The 15,290-nt window shown below is 45.1% G+C and overlaps 1 protein-coding gene across 1 annotated transcript; it reads right to left on the bottom strand.

Moving 5' to 3' along the window:
* Nucleotides 1–3,800: 3,800 nt before the first annotated feature.
* Nucleotides 3,801–13,412, bottom strand: tmtc4 (transmembrane O-mannosyltransferase targeting cadherins 4). Its single transcript, XM_010734013.3, has 18 exons — nucleotides 13,082–13,412; nucleotides 12,796–13,006; nucleotides 12,604–12,719; nucleotides 10,607–10,823; nucleotides 9,210–9,297; nucleotides 8,940–9,040; nucleotides 8,579–8,671; nucleotides 8,220–8,381; nucleotides 7,773–7,975; nucleotides 7,318–7,492; nucleotides 6,786–6,917; nucleotides 6,610–6,689; nucleotides 6,419–6,526; nucleotides 6,185–6,326; nucleotides 5,841–5,955; nucleotides 4,460–4,572; nucleotides 4,285–4,354; nucleotides 3,801–4,074 (listed from the first exon to the last, which is right to left on the bottom strand). The coding sequence occupies exons 2-18, from the start codon at nucleotides 12,967–12,969 to the stop codon at nucleotides 3,926–3,928; spliced, it is 2,238 nt and encodes a 745-aa protein (XP_010732315.3). The 5' UTR covers nucleotides 12,970–13,006; nucleotides 13,082–13,412; the 3' UTR covers nucleotides 3,801–3,925.
* Nucleotides 13,413–15,290: the final 1,878 nt, after the last annotated feature.

Raw genomic sequence — 15,290 nt, 5'->3', positions numbered from 1 at the left:
AAGGGGCTTGCACTCCTCCCCTCCGTCCTCCATCCTCCATCCTCCATCCCCTCTGTCCCTCCAGCCCTCCACCTCTCTCTCTCTCTCTCTCTCTCTGCCCAAACACCCCTGCAAGAGGATGAAACGAACCAGCGAGCCCAGCCACTGTGCAGTCAGCCTGCGCGTCTGCAATTTCAAACCTCTTTAGATCATTTTTCATGCTCACCAGAAATGAATAATGCACACATTAACTGGTGCCAGTTAATAAATTTCCGTCTCACTGCACTATATTTTTCAATAAGGGTCTGGCTGCTTCGTTTTGTTTTGCAAAACAGCCTCAGAAGGCTCCTGCTGCACCCCCGCCCAAACCCCGCCACCCCTTCACAGAGCCTTTCCTTGACTTAAGAAATGACAAAATCATAAATCGGCTTAAATTTTCACTGTTGCATGCAAATGTCAGTGAGTATATTAGCCTTTTTTTTTGTTACATCCATCATCATTCAGTGCCCCCCCTTTCCCAGCTAAGATAATACACCACAACATTTTGCGCAAGAGTGCATCCTCAACATTCAGCCCCCAGGGCACCGCTACATAGAAACAGAATCAATCTTGGGGAACTTCCAGGCTTTGTAAGGGAGCCAAATTGGCAGACTATGTCCATTATATCAGTTCAGCAAAGCCCTGGCTAGCATCTGGCCACACTGGACGTTTTATAGCCCATCTCTAACTATTAATCATTGGCCGCGACATCACGGACTCTCGAGAGGGCGTCTAGATGCTCCGTTACAGGGAACGCCACTGAAAATGCCAGGGCATGTAGACACAATGGTCCCAATGCCCACTGACAGTAGCCCTCCTTAAAATGACAGAGTGCATCCGAGCCAGACGGACAGAGTGGTGTCAGGGAAGCGCCGTGACAGGCGAGGGAGGACCCCTCTCAAAATGCCACCGTGCCCTAGTGGCCTACAGTGTTGTAGTGCACTGGTAGTATCTGTTCTGAGGTCGTGTCATGTAATATGATCTAGATGAAGCGGACAGGGTGGGTCCCTCTCTAGGATGTGGATGGGGTGTCAGACAAGCTGCTCCTCTAATAAGAGCTGCCATTCTAATGATCAGTCAGTCAGCCTAACCTCTGACCCCTACTGTTAGACGAAACGGAGGGAGGGGCCCGGCCCGGGATGGTGGGAAGGACTTGCGAGTTCAAATGCGCAGTATTTACATCAATTAGACAAGCAAGATGGAGGTGGCCATCAGAGCCCATTAGGATTGTTGTGGTTGGAGGGGAAGGAGGGAAGGGACAGTGAGGGCCCTACAGAGGCCCAGCGGACACATCACAGGACTCGCCCTTGATCACATCCTGTCACATTGATGAGAACTCTGTCAAAGAGACTCTTACAGATGTGCAGTATGTCTGTGACTGTGTGTGTGTGTGTGTGTGCACGCTTCGAGCTGCTTCCAGTCGTCCTCTAAACACCACGAAAACAATAAAGCAGCTCATATTTCTCAGGTTTTCTCCCAGTCACTCTCTTCCAGGTTGACCATCATCACGTTCATCCCGCTGCCGCTTCATTTAATATCTCAGGACGTTTCGTTTTTTAGCAGTTTTGATAAAGCCGTGTTTTTCTTTATTCCGTTGCGGGCTGTTGGTGCTTATCAGATGCAAAATAGCACACCTGCTGTTCCAAAACGCCCTCAATGGGTTCAAATTAGTGCTCCCCTGCTTCTTGTTCTTCTGTTGAATATTGCCGCCGCGACAAAAGGATGACAGTGTTTTTTTTTTTTTGCTTTTTTCCTAACGAGTTTGTCGAATTTAGCGTCTTGGATTTTTGAGTGGTTTTAACTGCAAACGATCAGACAAGATTCTCCCGTTATCCATTGATTACCACGATCAAAAACCCATGATTAATAGAACACAATAAAGAACCCCTCCTGAGAGCTCATTTCATTATATCATTGTGATGGAGCATCCAAGCAGGTAAAAGGTGTGCAGAGAAAACCTGCAGAACAAGGAGAGGACTTCATAAGGTTGTAGTATCCCCCATCTTTTATTAATGTCACTCCCAGCAGCAGGTTTTTGTCAGTCAGAATGGATAATGAAGATGTTGGTGGGGCTGGTGAATCCATCCCTTTAATACTCACATATTTTATGATAATGAAAGGTATTCAAAGAATGATTATGATAAAAGTGGGCTCCCCCACTGATGTGCCAGCACAGCTGTGTGCAGCTAGACAGTCAGCTGCAGGCACCCAATGAAAAGGATCACACAGAAAGTAAAGAAAAGGATTCATGAGTACATAAAGCGAACGGCTGATGGTTTGTGTGGCCCGCTGTACGTCGGCAGCGCTGCGTGTTACACTGCATGATGGAAAATAATACGAGGGGAAAAAGCTTTCAGTCTTCAATGTCACTATTCAAACCTTTTTGATCTGGTTCTGTCTGCACTGGCTCCATAGCATGAAGCCCTTTCACCACACTGACCTTTACACGAGTCTTGTTGAAACAGGTTTCATCTTTAACTGGACAATATGTCGAGGGCGCCGTGTTTTATTTGTTATTGCTTTCAGAAATATATACCGCGGACTCAACATCAAAGCAGCAAAAATAAAAACAGAGTTGCGTAACGAGGAAATCTCATCATGTGATATTAGTTGCATATTTAGGAGGTCATATGCAGAGGACGCCGATGGTCGTGTGTGCCGTGGCACCCCCCCGATGTGGATATCAGTAACATCTTCCAGGCATCAAAGCATCAACTGGTGTATTGTACTGTATGTGTAAACAAACTAAGCGGCCCCTAAAGCAAAGCCATACCAGCCCGCCAGAGCTTCAAAAGTTCCCTGCAAGCTGTAGGAAGCAGGTGAAAAAATAGAAGTGCGTTGAACTTTGACCCCGGGCGCACACTTGTTGACTGATGTTTCACACCGGGGTCGCCTTTTCCCCTCAGCAGCGTTCTTCCAAGAGGAGCTAGGCCTGTGTGTGTGTGTGTGCATGCATAGTCCCTGGGGAGATCATCCCCGTCTCCCTTTGAAGGCTCTGTGCTATAGAGCTGTTTTCATACAGCACCGGCCGCGGGTTTCCTGTCTCAGCTGACCCTTCGTCTCCTTATGGACACTTCAGAAAAACTTCCCGGCGCAAACACCTTTCTCCCATTAACTACAGAGGCTTCGGGAGAAGCAGGGAGGCTAAAGGAGTTTTATTTGAACCTCAGAGTGCCACCCCACTCTGGAACAAAAGAGACGGGCATTAAAAAACAAACACGATAACCACATTAGCCCACCGGTGGTCAGCACTAACCAGCTGATGCCTCTCGGGGACGGTCAGTGTGCAGTCTGCACATTATTACTGTGGCCATGTGCAGATTGGTCCAAACTATGGCAGCTCTCGGGAACATTTGGAACTCTTGAAAAAAGGCCAAATCAAATACATTCTTACAACAGCTTCTCTGGATCCACAAATGCACGGCGCTCCGTCCAGCTGACACAACACAGGGTCAGAGATGAAAAGAAGGATGGGATGGGGAGGGGGGGGTTCACTGCGGATCAGTTCCACATGGCCTACGAACGGAGCAGGAAAACAGCACAGCGCAGACGACCATGTAACCAGCACAGGCACCCGAGCACACCTGCCCCAGACACATCTCATGCCCATGAAATCAAATTAGATACTTGGTATGCAAGCGGTTTCATACATGAAAAAGACTCTCATAATAGTTAAAGCTACAAAGTGACATCTTGAAACTGTGCAACATATTGCTTTTTCCCTTTGTTTACCCGTGTAATAGTCCCCCACACACCCAGAGAAAAAAAAAAACTAGAGCCTGTACACAGATCATGGTCTTTATTTCCAAATGGTACAAAGCCAGAATTAGTGAGATAAAATAATACAGAGCGGAACAATGGAAAAAAATGTCGTTTTACGGCAGGCGGGGGTCCCCAGTAGGCTCCCTCAGGGTGTGTGGCGTTTAAGCTGGTCCAGTTTGCGTCGCAGCATGTTATAGTTGTCTCTGGTCCCAGGAGCCTCGGGGTCCAACTTTAGAGACAGCTCATAGTGTTTCTTTGCCAGCTCCAGCTTTCCCCAGCGATGATACAGCACAGCTGAGGGAAAAACGAGGAACGCTGTTCAAGCTGAGAAGCAGCAGTCGTTCTAATTCTATTCATTTAGTGCATTCAATACAGGTCATGTAGGCTTCTGTACGACGCTGGAACATTGCTTCTGCAAGCGTGCGCGATCGTTCTTTTTAGCTTTCGAGTGCCTACAATCTCATGGACGCTGTGAAATATACAACCAAAGTTGCAGTAGCTTACCTAGATTGCCATGGCAACTGGCAGCATTTGGGTTGATCCGAAGAGCGTGGAGGAAGAAGCCCTCTGACTCCTGAGACCGAGAGATAAAAAACACCGCGTGTGAGGAATAAAATCATCAACATGCACGAAAAAAAATAATGTTCTGAGTTGAGATGTGTTTACAACGCTGGCTGACCTTGTATTTCTGTAATTTCCCCAGGACGTTAGCCAATGAAAACATGATTGTGTGGTCATTGGGGAGGAGCCTCAGAGCCTCTCGGCCGATCAGCTCCGCTTGACCCAAGTTACCTCGAAGACGGAACAAACAAGTAACAAAAAAAACGTCAGATATTCACTCCACACATGCAGCTTGACGGATACACGCTCACTTGTATGAGTATACGCAACCAAACAAACAGAAATCCTGACGTACAAATGGAACAACAGCTGCTATGAAGAGAGTCCGACTGCTTGCTTTATTTGTCAGCAGCGTCTAGAGCAGAGTTTTTCCCTCCGCACACATGGAGGAGCGGTTTAGTCTCCTAATTAAGGTTGAACACAAGGCCCACTGGGTTATTGATCTCTGTCACAGACCCATCTGATGTCTGGCCAGAAATGGAGAAAGAGAGAGACAGACAGACAGTCGGTGAGACAGACAGAGACAGACAGAGACAGACATGTCCTGAGTCATGGCCTGTGCCCTTCAGACGCAGCTTGCCGACATGTGACCGTGTCTGAGCGCATCTGCATGAATCTACACCTCTTGTTTGTGTAATGATCAGAACAGAAGGAGGAGGGGCGAGCATCAAAGAGAAAAGAATATTCCCGATTCCTTGCTATTTGAAAATGACACCTATTGTTCTTCTTTTCTCTCTTTCTTTTTTTTGTTTTGTTTGGTTGGTGGGGTAGCTGGGGAGAGAGAGAGAGAGAGAGAGGGGCTAGAATTATTTCTGTCAGATTTTTTTGTGGGGAACAAATGCGGTGGGGGAACTCTGAGGGGGCGCTGTTTCTGGCTGTGCTTGCCCATGTTTGATCAGGAACATACCGGGCCCTGATTGGACAGTTCCAGTGCCCTCCTGGGAGACTCCGCCCCCGCGGGAGCAGCTTCTGACAAAACGGCTCGAGCTTTTGGAAATCAGAGCATTCTCCACACGGCAGGGAAGAGTGCCTTCAAAACTCACAACACAAAGCTTTAATACATAAATTTCAAGCATTACTGATTCCTGCTCTTCCGGTCTAATCTTGTTGGCCATTTAGATTTCCTGCCTTTTTCCAAAATAACACCGCTGTGTTTCTTGGCTGTTAACGCTGGAAACAAGCTGAACGCAGAACAGAGAGCTCTTTGAGAGGGAAGTGACTCAGAAATTCACAAATGGACAGAGCTCATTATTATGCAATTAATAAAAAAAACAATAGAATCATTCTAATGATGATAATAATACATGCATGAGAATATTTCTGCTGTAAACAAACCTTTATCAGCATGATATGATGGTGGGAATTTTGAAATAAAATCGCTTACACTTGGTTTTGTGCACTGTATCAGTATCTGTGTGTGTGTGTGTGTGTGTAGATACCAGTGTTGTCCAGCAGAATGACCATGTTGTTCCAAGCCAAGCTGTGCTCAGGTTTCAGCATAGTTGCGTTCCTCCATGCATTCAGGGCATCCACGTGTCTGTTCTGGTCAGCATACTATCGTGACAAGAGAGAAGTTAGAGCTCTGAAATCATCCCTGTGTGTTTGGCAATATCTGACCAACATAATGTAAGTCTTAAACATTATTCATTTTAATTTTAGGATCTGAGTTGTTGAGCAGCACCGTCCTGAAATTCACCATAACCCTTAATTCTGTTTGTTCAAGCACGCTGCGTCTCGTTTTTCTTTAAAAGCAAAAACGGTGTTTACACCCCTGGAGTCTCACCAAGCGTCCCAGGTTATAGTAGCAGTCTGGGTATTTTTTCCGGAAGCGGATGGCGTTCCAATAGCTCTGCTCTGCTTCCTCGAACTTCTGCAGGCTGTTCTGAACTATACCCAGATTCATCCAGGCTGCAGCGAAGTCGGGCCTGCGCGGATGAAACGCAAAACACGAAGTGATGAGCGGGGAGCTTTTTCCAAGATGTCTGGAGTTTGTACGTGTGTGTAGCAAGCAACATACTGAATGGAAACAGCTTTTGACAAGAGCTGCTCTGCAGTGATCAGCTCATTCCTCTCCTTCAGGATGTTCCCCAGGTTGTTCATGGCATGGACGTAGGTAGGATGTAGCCTGAAAGCCCCAGAAAACATGACTCAGCCCTCCCCTCACATATACTGCCATGATTTCAACTAGCAAACAGCTGACTCACACACCTGACTGCCTCTCTGTAATATCCAATAGCTGCAGTGGTGTTCCCTCTGTCCGCCAGGTTCTTACCGACATTATAATGGACCTGAGGAAGAAGTCAACACATTGGACATCAGAGCATGACTCAACTGTTTCTCTGTTTGACTGACACATGCCGTAAAGACCCAGGGTTAGGCTTTACCTTGGCATTGAGCGGACAGACGGACAGGGCACTGGTGAAGAGGCTTTGCTCCGACCGCCACTGGTGACTGCGGAGAGCGCAGCGAGCTACGTACACGCACAGCAGCGCGAGCATAGACGTGCACAGCAGCTTCTGGAATGTAATGAAGGGGGAAGAAAGAAGAAGATATTTAATAACCACGTACTGTAAGTCATTATAGCCCCGAAGCTTGAAAATAAATTATCTGTGACTCCGAGTTAATACCCTGCAAATGTATCTATGCAACACGTGGACACCACCTGCTGTTATCATCCCTTTACAGGTGAGTCATTAGTCATTTCTCCTGTCTGACCCCGCTCTGCATCGCTGAGTTACGGAATCATCAAAGCTGCATAAACAGGTGGTTAAATAAAAGAGTTTAAAAGCAGGACAGTGTGGCCTGATGGCTTACGGAAATAGAAAAGTCACTGGGTTGAATCTTGGCTGGAAACTGAGGGTTTGACAGTGTGTGGCACCTTTTTTTTAAAAAAAAAAGGTGGGATTTGAGCCCTACCCTGTACTTGGACCAGCGGCTGCAGCAGTGTCCCAGGGCGTAGGCCAACAGTAGGCAGTAGCCAGCGGAAGACAGGTAGAGGACTCTCTCGGCGATGACGAAGCCCACCCTGAAAAAAATGTTACAGGCCGGCAGAAAGGGGACCACCAGCAGCACCAGACCCAAGGTCAGCGTCCTGGCAGGGGGAAGAGGAAGAGGTCACAGGACGCCAAAGGATTATACACAAAAATGGCAGTCTGAACACTGTGTGATGAAACTCAATAAAGCACTCAGCAAACCTTCGCTGTGAACACACACACACACACACTTTTAAAACTCAAAACGAGACGTGGTGTTCTGGACACACTGCGGTGGACGCGATACAATTTTCATAATCAAGTGCGAGTCTGGAGAGGCCCGACATGTACTTCATGTCATCTACAGCCCGTGAGTGTGAGGCGGCTGTGCTCGCTTACCTCCTTCTCTGGCTGTCCTGCGAGCATAAGGCTTGGCTTATCAAGCCTATCAGGATGCACCAGAGCAGCAACAGCCACACCATCCTCCAATCAGTGGCTGATTTAATGAGAGGCACACAGCCCATGGACCAATCAAAACACAGCCACCAGGGACACAGCAGCAGCCAGGCATTCAGAGAGTAGTAGTAATTATAGTTCACTATCTGCCAATCAAAGAGGGACAGGAGGAGGCAGAGAGAGCGAGGAAAGAGGAGGGAGGAAAAAAAACATTTCAAATTCAGAATTAAAGCCGATCGCAGTGTTTAATAACGCTGATTAGATTCATGAAGATTACACCAGGAGAAGCTGGTATGAGATGTTTGCATTGTCACGTAGCTCCTAATATATATTTGTCACGTTTTAAGTAAGCAAAGATAATCACGACACGTTAAACAACCTCTCACTCACTCGGAGAAACACGTTTTCTGCAAAAGAAGCTGGGTTGTCCACTTCAGTGAATGCCGGTGGTCCCGTCCCCATGATCCTCCAGCGTGCATAGAGCATGGACAGTCCTCCGAGACCCATGAGAGCCAATCGCGTGAGCAATCCCGTCCGCCATATCTCACTCACCTGTCGGGGGAAAAAACATTTACCACTTTGTCGGATACAAAAAAAGAAAATCGATGTTTGTTAGTAACCGGCGAGCGCCGTTTGATGATCATACTGCTTTACACAGACAATGTATGTGATGTGACATTAATCATACAAAGGGGGAGTGCATAATTTATGACAGAAAAGAGGGGGAGGGTGTATAAACTGTAACTCACATTGAGTGGATTCTTCCTAAGGACTAGCCTCTGGCTGAGTTCATACACATTAACATTACAGATCAGGAGGACATCAAAGGCTGCGTTCACACCCTGGAGGAAAATACATAGAGGAGGAGAAATGGCATTTAAAATGTATATAGGTCAGCAACAAAACGTTTTTTTTAAGCTTCTATGACACATCAAACACACGAGATGTTAGGCTTTTCTGTGTAAGAGCAGAAGAACAAGAAGACATCACATCAATCGGGATGTCTTCATAAAATTTTCACTGAGGAACTCCCTTAAAACGTCGTTCTTACTGTACGCGACTAAATCAGCGGCTCGCGACAAAATGGCTTTAAAAAAAAAAACTTCGTACCAAGACTGTGATGCCTTGTTCTTTACAGAGCATCGCCGCAGCGCACAGCAAGAGGCTGACCACGACCCACCGGACGGAAAACCCGTCACCTCTGTCACTCCCTGGGAACGCAAAGCAAAAAGACAGAGCCGGTTACTTAAGGACAGTCGAGGATTGAAATGTAGGTGTGCTGCTGCAGAATGTTTGGTGCCACTAGATTATTTATCAGCACATATGAACTGAATCTTTTTGTACTGTACAGTGTTACGTAAAGAGTTTTGGGTTGCCTACCTCTGTTGAAAGCTTTGCAGTATGTGAGGAAAGAGAGCTGGAAGAACAGAGCGCACAGAAGATCTGCTCGACCCACTATACCGGCCACCTTATTGAGATGGAGAGGGAGAGAACATGTGAGGCTGTGGTGTACATTAAGAAACAGAGATATCATATGCTTCCTTTCATAAATTATTGATCTCTTGAATCTTTAAATCTTTTTTGCGTGGTGGTGCATCCAGCTTAAAAAGAGGGAGGAAAAATCTCTCATTACCAGCACAGCCTGTTGGTGTTTGTATTTTATACAGTGTGTGGGTACAGTATGGTTGGCATCCTGGGGTTGCCTGCTTTGATAAATACAGCAGGCCTAAGCCAACAGTGTGCCTGCCTCCCACCCCCCAGGTCTCACCCAGTCCTTGACCTGCATGATTAAAGAGAATTGAGAAGGGGAACTGCTGCCTTCCAGCCAGGCTTTACCTCAAACCTGGTGGGTCAATAAGCATCCCAACACAGCTAATAGTCAGGCCGTGCCACCGCACGCACCTTTGGCCCTGCTGCGACGGGGCTTTTGTTCTTGGCATGGAACCACTCCATGTTTAGTAATAAAACCTCTGGACTAGTATGTCAAGATGCCATGATGTGCTGCTGTAGGGAATCCATGTTGTCAAAAAACAACCACGTCTCGAGAGGCAGCACAGGCACACAACAGCATCCTGACCCAGCCCAGGTTCAAAGCAAGATCTGGAGATGGCATAACTGGTGCATCATGCAATAAAAAAAGCTGATCTAAATATGGAAATGATGCTATCATGTGTCAAAAAACTAATTATACTTCAAAAAAATGCTTTTGCTGTACCGAGAGTTGGATGAAAAATGTCAGATCAATTCATTTTAGTCCATTGTTCAGATGCTCTGCGGCCGATTGTGATCTGACACGTTCAGCAAATCCATAAAGAGAAGTCTGTTTCTGCTGCTACGAAAACTTTTGACTTCATAGTTACATATAAACACTCCAGGCTGGTCACTTACAGAGAAGCAGCAAGAGTCTGAGAAAACAGAAACGTGTGAAAAAATATGGAGAGAAAATCTATTCAGGGCCAACGGTTCTGTTTACAGTATCATATTAGACGATGAGAGGTTTCGTCATACTGCACTACAAGGACAGAAAAGGGTTTCAACAGAGCTCCAAGCTCTATCTTTCACCATACTCATTCCTCAGTGAGAAGAGGAATTGTTTTTTTCAGCATGGTCGCTGTTACAGCTGCCACTAATGCACCTATGAATAACTTTCCTTGTGTTTGTATGTAAATCCAGGTGTGTGGTCGCCGTGCCCGGATTGGCCCAAGCTGACCTGGCTTTTGTGAGAGTAAGTCAACAGAAGGGGGGAAAAAACTTTTGAGCTTGAACTCTTCACTTACACTTTCTGTGTGAACTGGGTGCACGGCAAAGAAGAGGGCGGCAAGCAGAGAGGTCTTGGGAGCGTGGTTCAGCATCCTGCCCCTCTCATCATAGGCAAGTCCCCCAATCAGTATAGCAAACACATCAATCATCAGGGCAGATATGACAGCATGGAGGATGATGTTCAGCACGTGGAAGCTGACAGGGTGCAGGCCTCCTGCCAAGAGGTAGTTCAGCCTGCAACAGGAAGAGGGGTAAATAACTAATGCTAAACATATGGCATAAGTGAGAGTGAGGGGAGTACGAGCTACTGTAAAGCTGAACAGGATGTGATAGGACTGGGTGAGTGTTGTATTTGTAGGCACGACGACGTAGGACAGTAACTGTGAGGAAGCAAACACCAGTGCACTGCATGGAGCTCCAGCAGTAAGAGCCTGGAGTGAAAGAGAGGGAGAACGTGCGACCTTGCCAAGTGTCACCCTGCCAGACTACGAGGCAGCATTACACTCAAACAGACAGTGACAGAGGAAGTTCTGAGAATAATAAGACTAAGAACGGTCGATACAAATCATCGATACAAATGCAGTTGTATGCCCGGCTACAGAGCTGCATGGAGACAAGTCATGTGCTCACTGATCACTTCTGGGCGAGCTTTGCAGGGCATTATCTGTGTGACTCAGACCCAGAAAAACCTATTAGCGGGCACTGCAGCGATGTTGGCTGACCCACAACTGCCCCATGCTCTGTTTCCGATTGGAAGAGCAGTCCAGACACTTCCTGAAAAGTGACGAACAAACAAGAGCTTCAGTGGTGTCAATAATAATGTATGGGCACGACGGGCCAGATTCAGGCAAACAACATTTTTTCAGAATTTTTTTCTTAAAATTCAGACTTTTTTTTCAAAAATCTGACATTTTTTTCTTAAAATTCTGCCTTTAAAACTCAAAATTCAGATTTTTTTCCCCCTAAAAACTCTAAAACATTAAAAAAAAACTTTTTCTGGGATTCGAAACCTCCGCAGCAAGGACTGAGCCTTTGTACATGAGGCTGATGCTCTACCCACTAAGCAAATTTTTTTGTTTTAGAATTTTGACTTTTTTTTTCTTAAAATTTAGATTTTTTACCCTCAAAATTCTGACTGTTTTCTTAAAATACAGACTTTTTTCCTTGAAATTCTGCCTTTTTTTCTTTTACTTTTTCTGGGATTCAAAACCTCCGCATCAAGGACTGAGCCTTTGTACATGGGGCTGATGTTCTACCCACTGAGCTCATTTTTTTTTGTTCAGAATGCTGGCTTTTTTTTGTGTGCTTTTTCTTACTTTTGTACATGGGGCGGGTGCTCTACCTACTGAGCTATATATTTTTTTCTTAAAATTCTGACTTTTTTTCCCACCTCAAAATTCTGACTGAGCCTTTGTACATGGGGCTGATGCCCTACCCACTGAGCTAATTTTTGGGTTTAAAATTCTGACTTTGTTTCTTAAAATTCAGACTGAGACAAACATAGAAAAATCCGATGGGGTCTCAGTGATAACACTGCTGAAGCTGTCAGACAGAATAGTTTTGGTGGGAAACACTGATGCAGCAGCAACACCCCCTCATCTACTCCCAGGTAAACTGGAGAGGAGAAATTTTCCAAAAAGGAGCACGGGGCACCTGTTCTTTCTTTCTTTCTCTACCCAGGTCACATTATTTAACTTTCACCACTGAAACTCATTCACATGGTCGACAAGATGAGGATGCTCAGGCTCATTCCTGGCCAATGGTTCGAGGGGCTTCATTTAGAGATTTTCTGTGTTCAGTCAGAGCGAATTACTGCAGGTGTGCTCTGACCTGCAGCTTTATGGAAGTCTATGTGCTGCTGCAGTGTCAGTAATAATGTATGGGCGTGACGGGGTCAGGCAGAGTCAGATAATAAAGATTCCTTGAACTTGAACCTCTCTGCACTTCTGGCTCGATGCATTTCGTCGTCTACGTATGCATCCCTTTGTGCGATGACACTGAAGCTGCATCTTACCTAAACGTAAGGACAGTGAGAGGTCGGTAGGATTTGTGACTAGAATTGCTACTCAGGTTGCTTCCCCAGAAGTCATTGCTCCAGATGTTGTTCAGGGGCGTTGTCGGTTTCAAGTCCTGCAACACAAACACAGATGTTAAAGACACTGACATGTGCAGGGCTTCAGTGTTTGATGCTGCATTGTTAAAACACCTTGTTGTTGACAATGGCTTCGGAGTCATCGAACACAAACTCCCCATCGTAGCTGTTGATGAAGCACAGCAGAGCCACCAGGGCCACTGTGACCTTGGCCTGGACTGGAGCGAGCTTTGGCAGGGGGACGTGGTGGTCCCAGTAAACCTCATGATGCACCGGCTCTTTGGTCATTGTGTCTCATCATCCAGTCCCTGAGGGAGGAGGCTGTCTGCGGGCACAGAGAGACATGCACAGGTCAGATAAAGCCCAGGCTGCAGGTACAGAGCACGGTCCATGTTCATACCTTATCCCGTGAGACGCACGCTGTGCGCGGTCACGCTGTGCGGGGTCACCCTGTCTCCTTCAGCGCGCATGGTGACTGCAGCATGCCCCGTTAACGCGGGATATCCCCGTTTCTACACGCGCACACACGGTACCGGTGTCTGTTTTCAAATGTTCCGTCCAAAACTGTCTTTCGTGAGACAGAGGAGACAGAGGAGACAGTCCCGGGGACATGCACACGGCTGTAAACAAATGTCCACACGCTCGGGCTCCGACACTTCCTGTTTAGCGTAGATGTCACATGTTCGCTTTCAGCCAATAGGGAATGAAGCAGTGCAGCATGTGTGCAAGTGGGACAGACCCACAGGTGGGACTCGAACCTGTGCACACGGAGCTAAAGGACACACACATATATAATATATGTCCTGGTTAAAATGCATGTGAATAAAAGTGTCTCTGTGTTTTTCTTATGCAGCTGCAGTGGTTACTGTGTGTCTCTGGTGTTTTGTTGTTGTTGTCAGTCAGAAATTAAAGATTTAATTTGATTTAATAAAATTAAACTTCTATAAAAGCTAACAACAACATGCTCCATGTGTGTGTATGAAGATTTGAATGCAGGGGTGTCCTATGTATTACTACTAACATATTCAATATGAAAAAAATAAAATAAAAGTTACATACATATGTACTGTTCTGTCTTTCTTTCACATCACCAGCAGTTGTGTCTAATGACATGACTGTAGATGTGACACAAAATATGACTTTCTGAATGATTTTTGTTAAAGACAAGAGCAAGAGTGACACATTTTAAACTTAAATGTTGAATTCAAGTCAACTTTATTATCAATGCTGCTATATGTGCAGGACATACAGAGAATTGAAATTGTGTTTTCCCTCTTATCCTGGTGCAAACAGCAATAAACATGAAATATAAAATATAAGTAAAAGATGTAAAAAAAAATAAAATAAAATAAAAATATATAAATATAAAAATATATACAAGCTAAAAGACATCCAAGAAAAGACAGTGTCCATGTGGCAATATGGCACAGTATAAACAGAATTATCAGTATACATATAAATATGGAAATATGGCAGTATGGACATAATTTACAGTATAAACAGTGAGGTCTATCAAAAATGAAATATGTAAACAGTTGTCTGTACACAGTGCAAATTCGGTTTGCAATAATAAGTCATGTTTAAAATGAACAAGAGGTCAAGATTAATATATCAACTTTAAGTTTAACATAGTCCATACAATTTATTCTTTGTTATCTGACTCCAGATATGAAAGAAAGACAGAACAGTACATTTGTATGTAACTTTTATTCATTTTTTCATATTTAATATGTTAGTAGTGGCCCCCCGGACATCTTCATATTGTCAAATCTGGCCCTCTTTAAAATAATTTTGGACACCCCTGCATTAAAATCTTCATATACACACATAAAACATGTTGTTGTTAGCTTTTATAGAATAAACAAAGGATGAAGTTTAATTTTATTAAATTAAATTAAATTATCCGGCAGCTACTGTCTTTAATTTTTTGACTGACAACAACAACATAACACCAGAGACACAAGAGTAACCACTGCACAAGAAAAACAAGAGACAATTTTATTTACATGCATTTTAACCTGAAATACAGCCAGACACACACAAAGGGTTCACAGACATTCAAATGTGGAGAGAGATGGTGGAGTGATGGGCAGCCACCCATCAGGCAGGTTTGCTGCCTTGCTACCAGTACACCACCATACTTTGTTCCATACTGGACTCGAACCAGCCACTCTCCGGTTCCCAAGCTTAGTCTCTATGGACTGAGCTGCCTCCCTAGGACACAGACAATCACTTGTTGTGCTGATATTGAGTTGATATCTCTCATGTATCCCTACGCACTATACAAAAAAGTAGCATTACATCTTACCTTCCTCACTAGGTTGTAACAGACGTACGCCTATATGCAAATATGCACCACTATCATCACTTTTAAATAGACGAAGGAAGAAGCCTGGTCTTGCCTATCTGCGTTCTCTGTATTTAAGGTCTGGCACAGGACTGACTATGTTTGATTGACATTGTGGTTTGCCATCACAGCATTTTCTATGACAACAGAAGACCACATCAATGAATACACATAGAAACGGAATATAATAGTCATAACTATGTTTTCAATAAGTGTATAATCAGAATTTTTGTGTGGCATGCATGGCCTGAACTCAAAGTGT

This window comes from Larimichthys crocea, chromosome XVIII (genome assembly GCF_000972845.2).
Source record: "Larimichthys crocea isolate SSNF chromosome XVIII, L_crocea_2.0, whole genome shotgun sequence".
Taxonomy (NCBI): Eukaryota; Metazoa; Chordata; class Actinopteri; family Sciaenidae; genus Larimichthys; species Larimichthys crocea.
The sequence above is the reverse complement of the archived record's forward strand: the minus strand, read 5'-3'. Positions and strand labels throughout refer to the sequence as shown.

Bases quoted from the DNA above. Each gene is read 5' to 3' on its own strand.
- tmtc4 (XM_010734013.3), bottom strand. From the start codon at position 12,969: ATGACCAAAGAGCCGGTGCATCATGAGGTTTACTGGGACCACCACGTC. The intron at 9,298-10,606 runs GTAAGTGAAGAG...CATCTCAATAAG, and splicing joins ACCCAGTTCACACAGAAAGT to GTGGCCGGTATAGTGGGTCG. The intron at 5,956-6,184 runs GTGAGACTCCAG...TTGTCACGATAG, and splicing joins ACTATAACCTGGGACGCTTG to TATGCTGACCAGAACAGACA.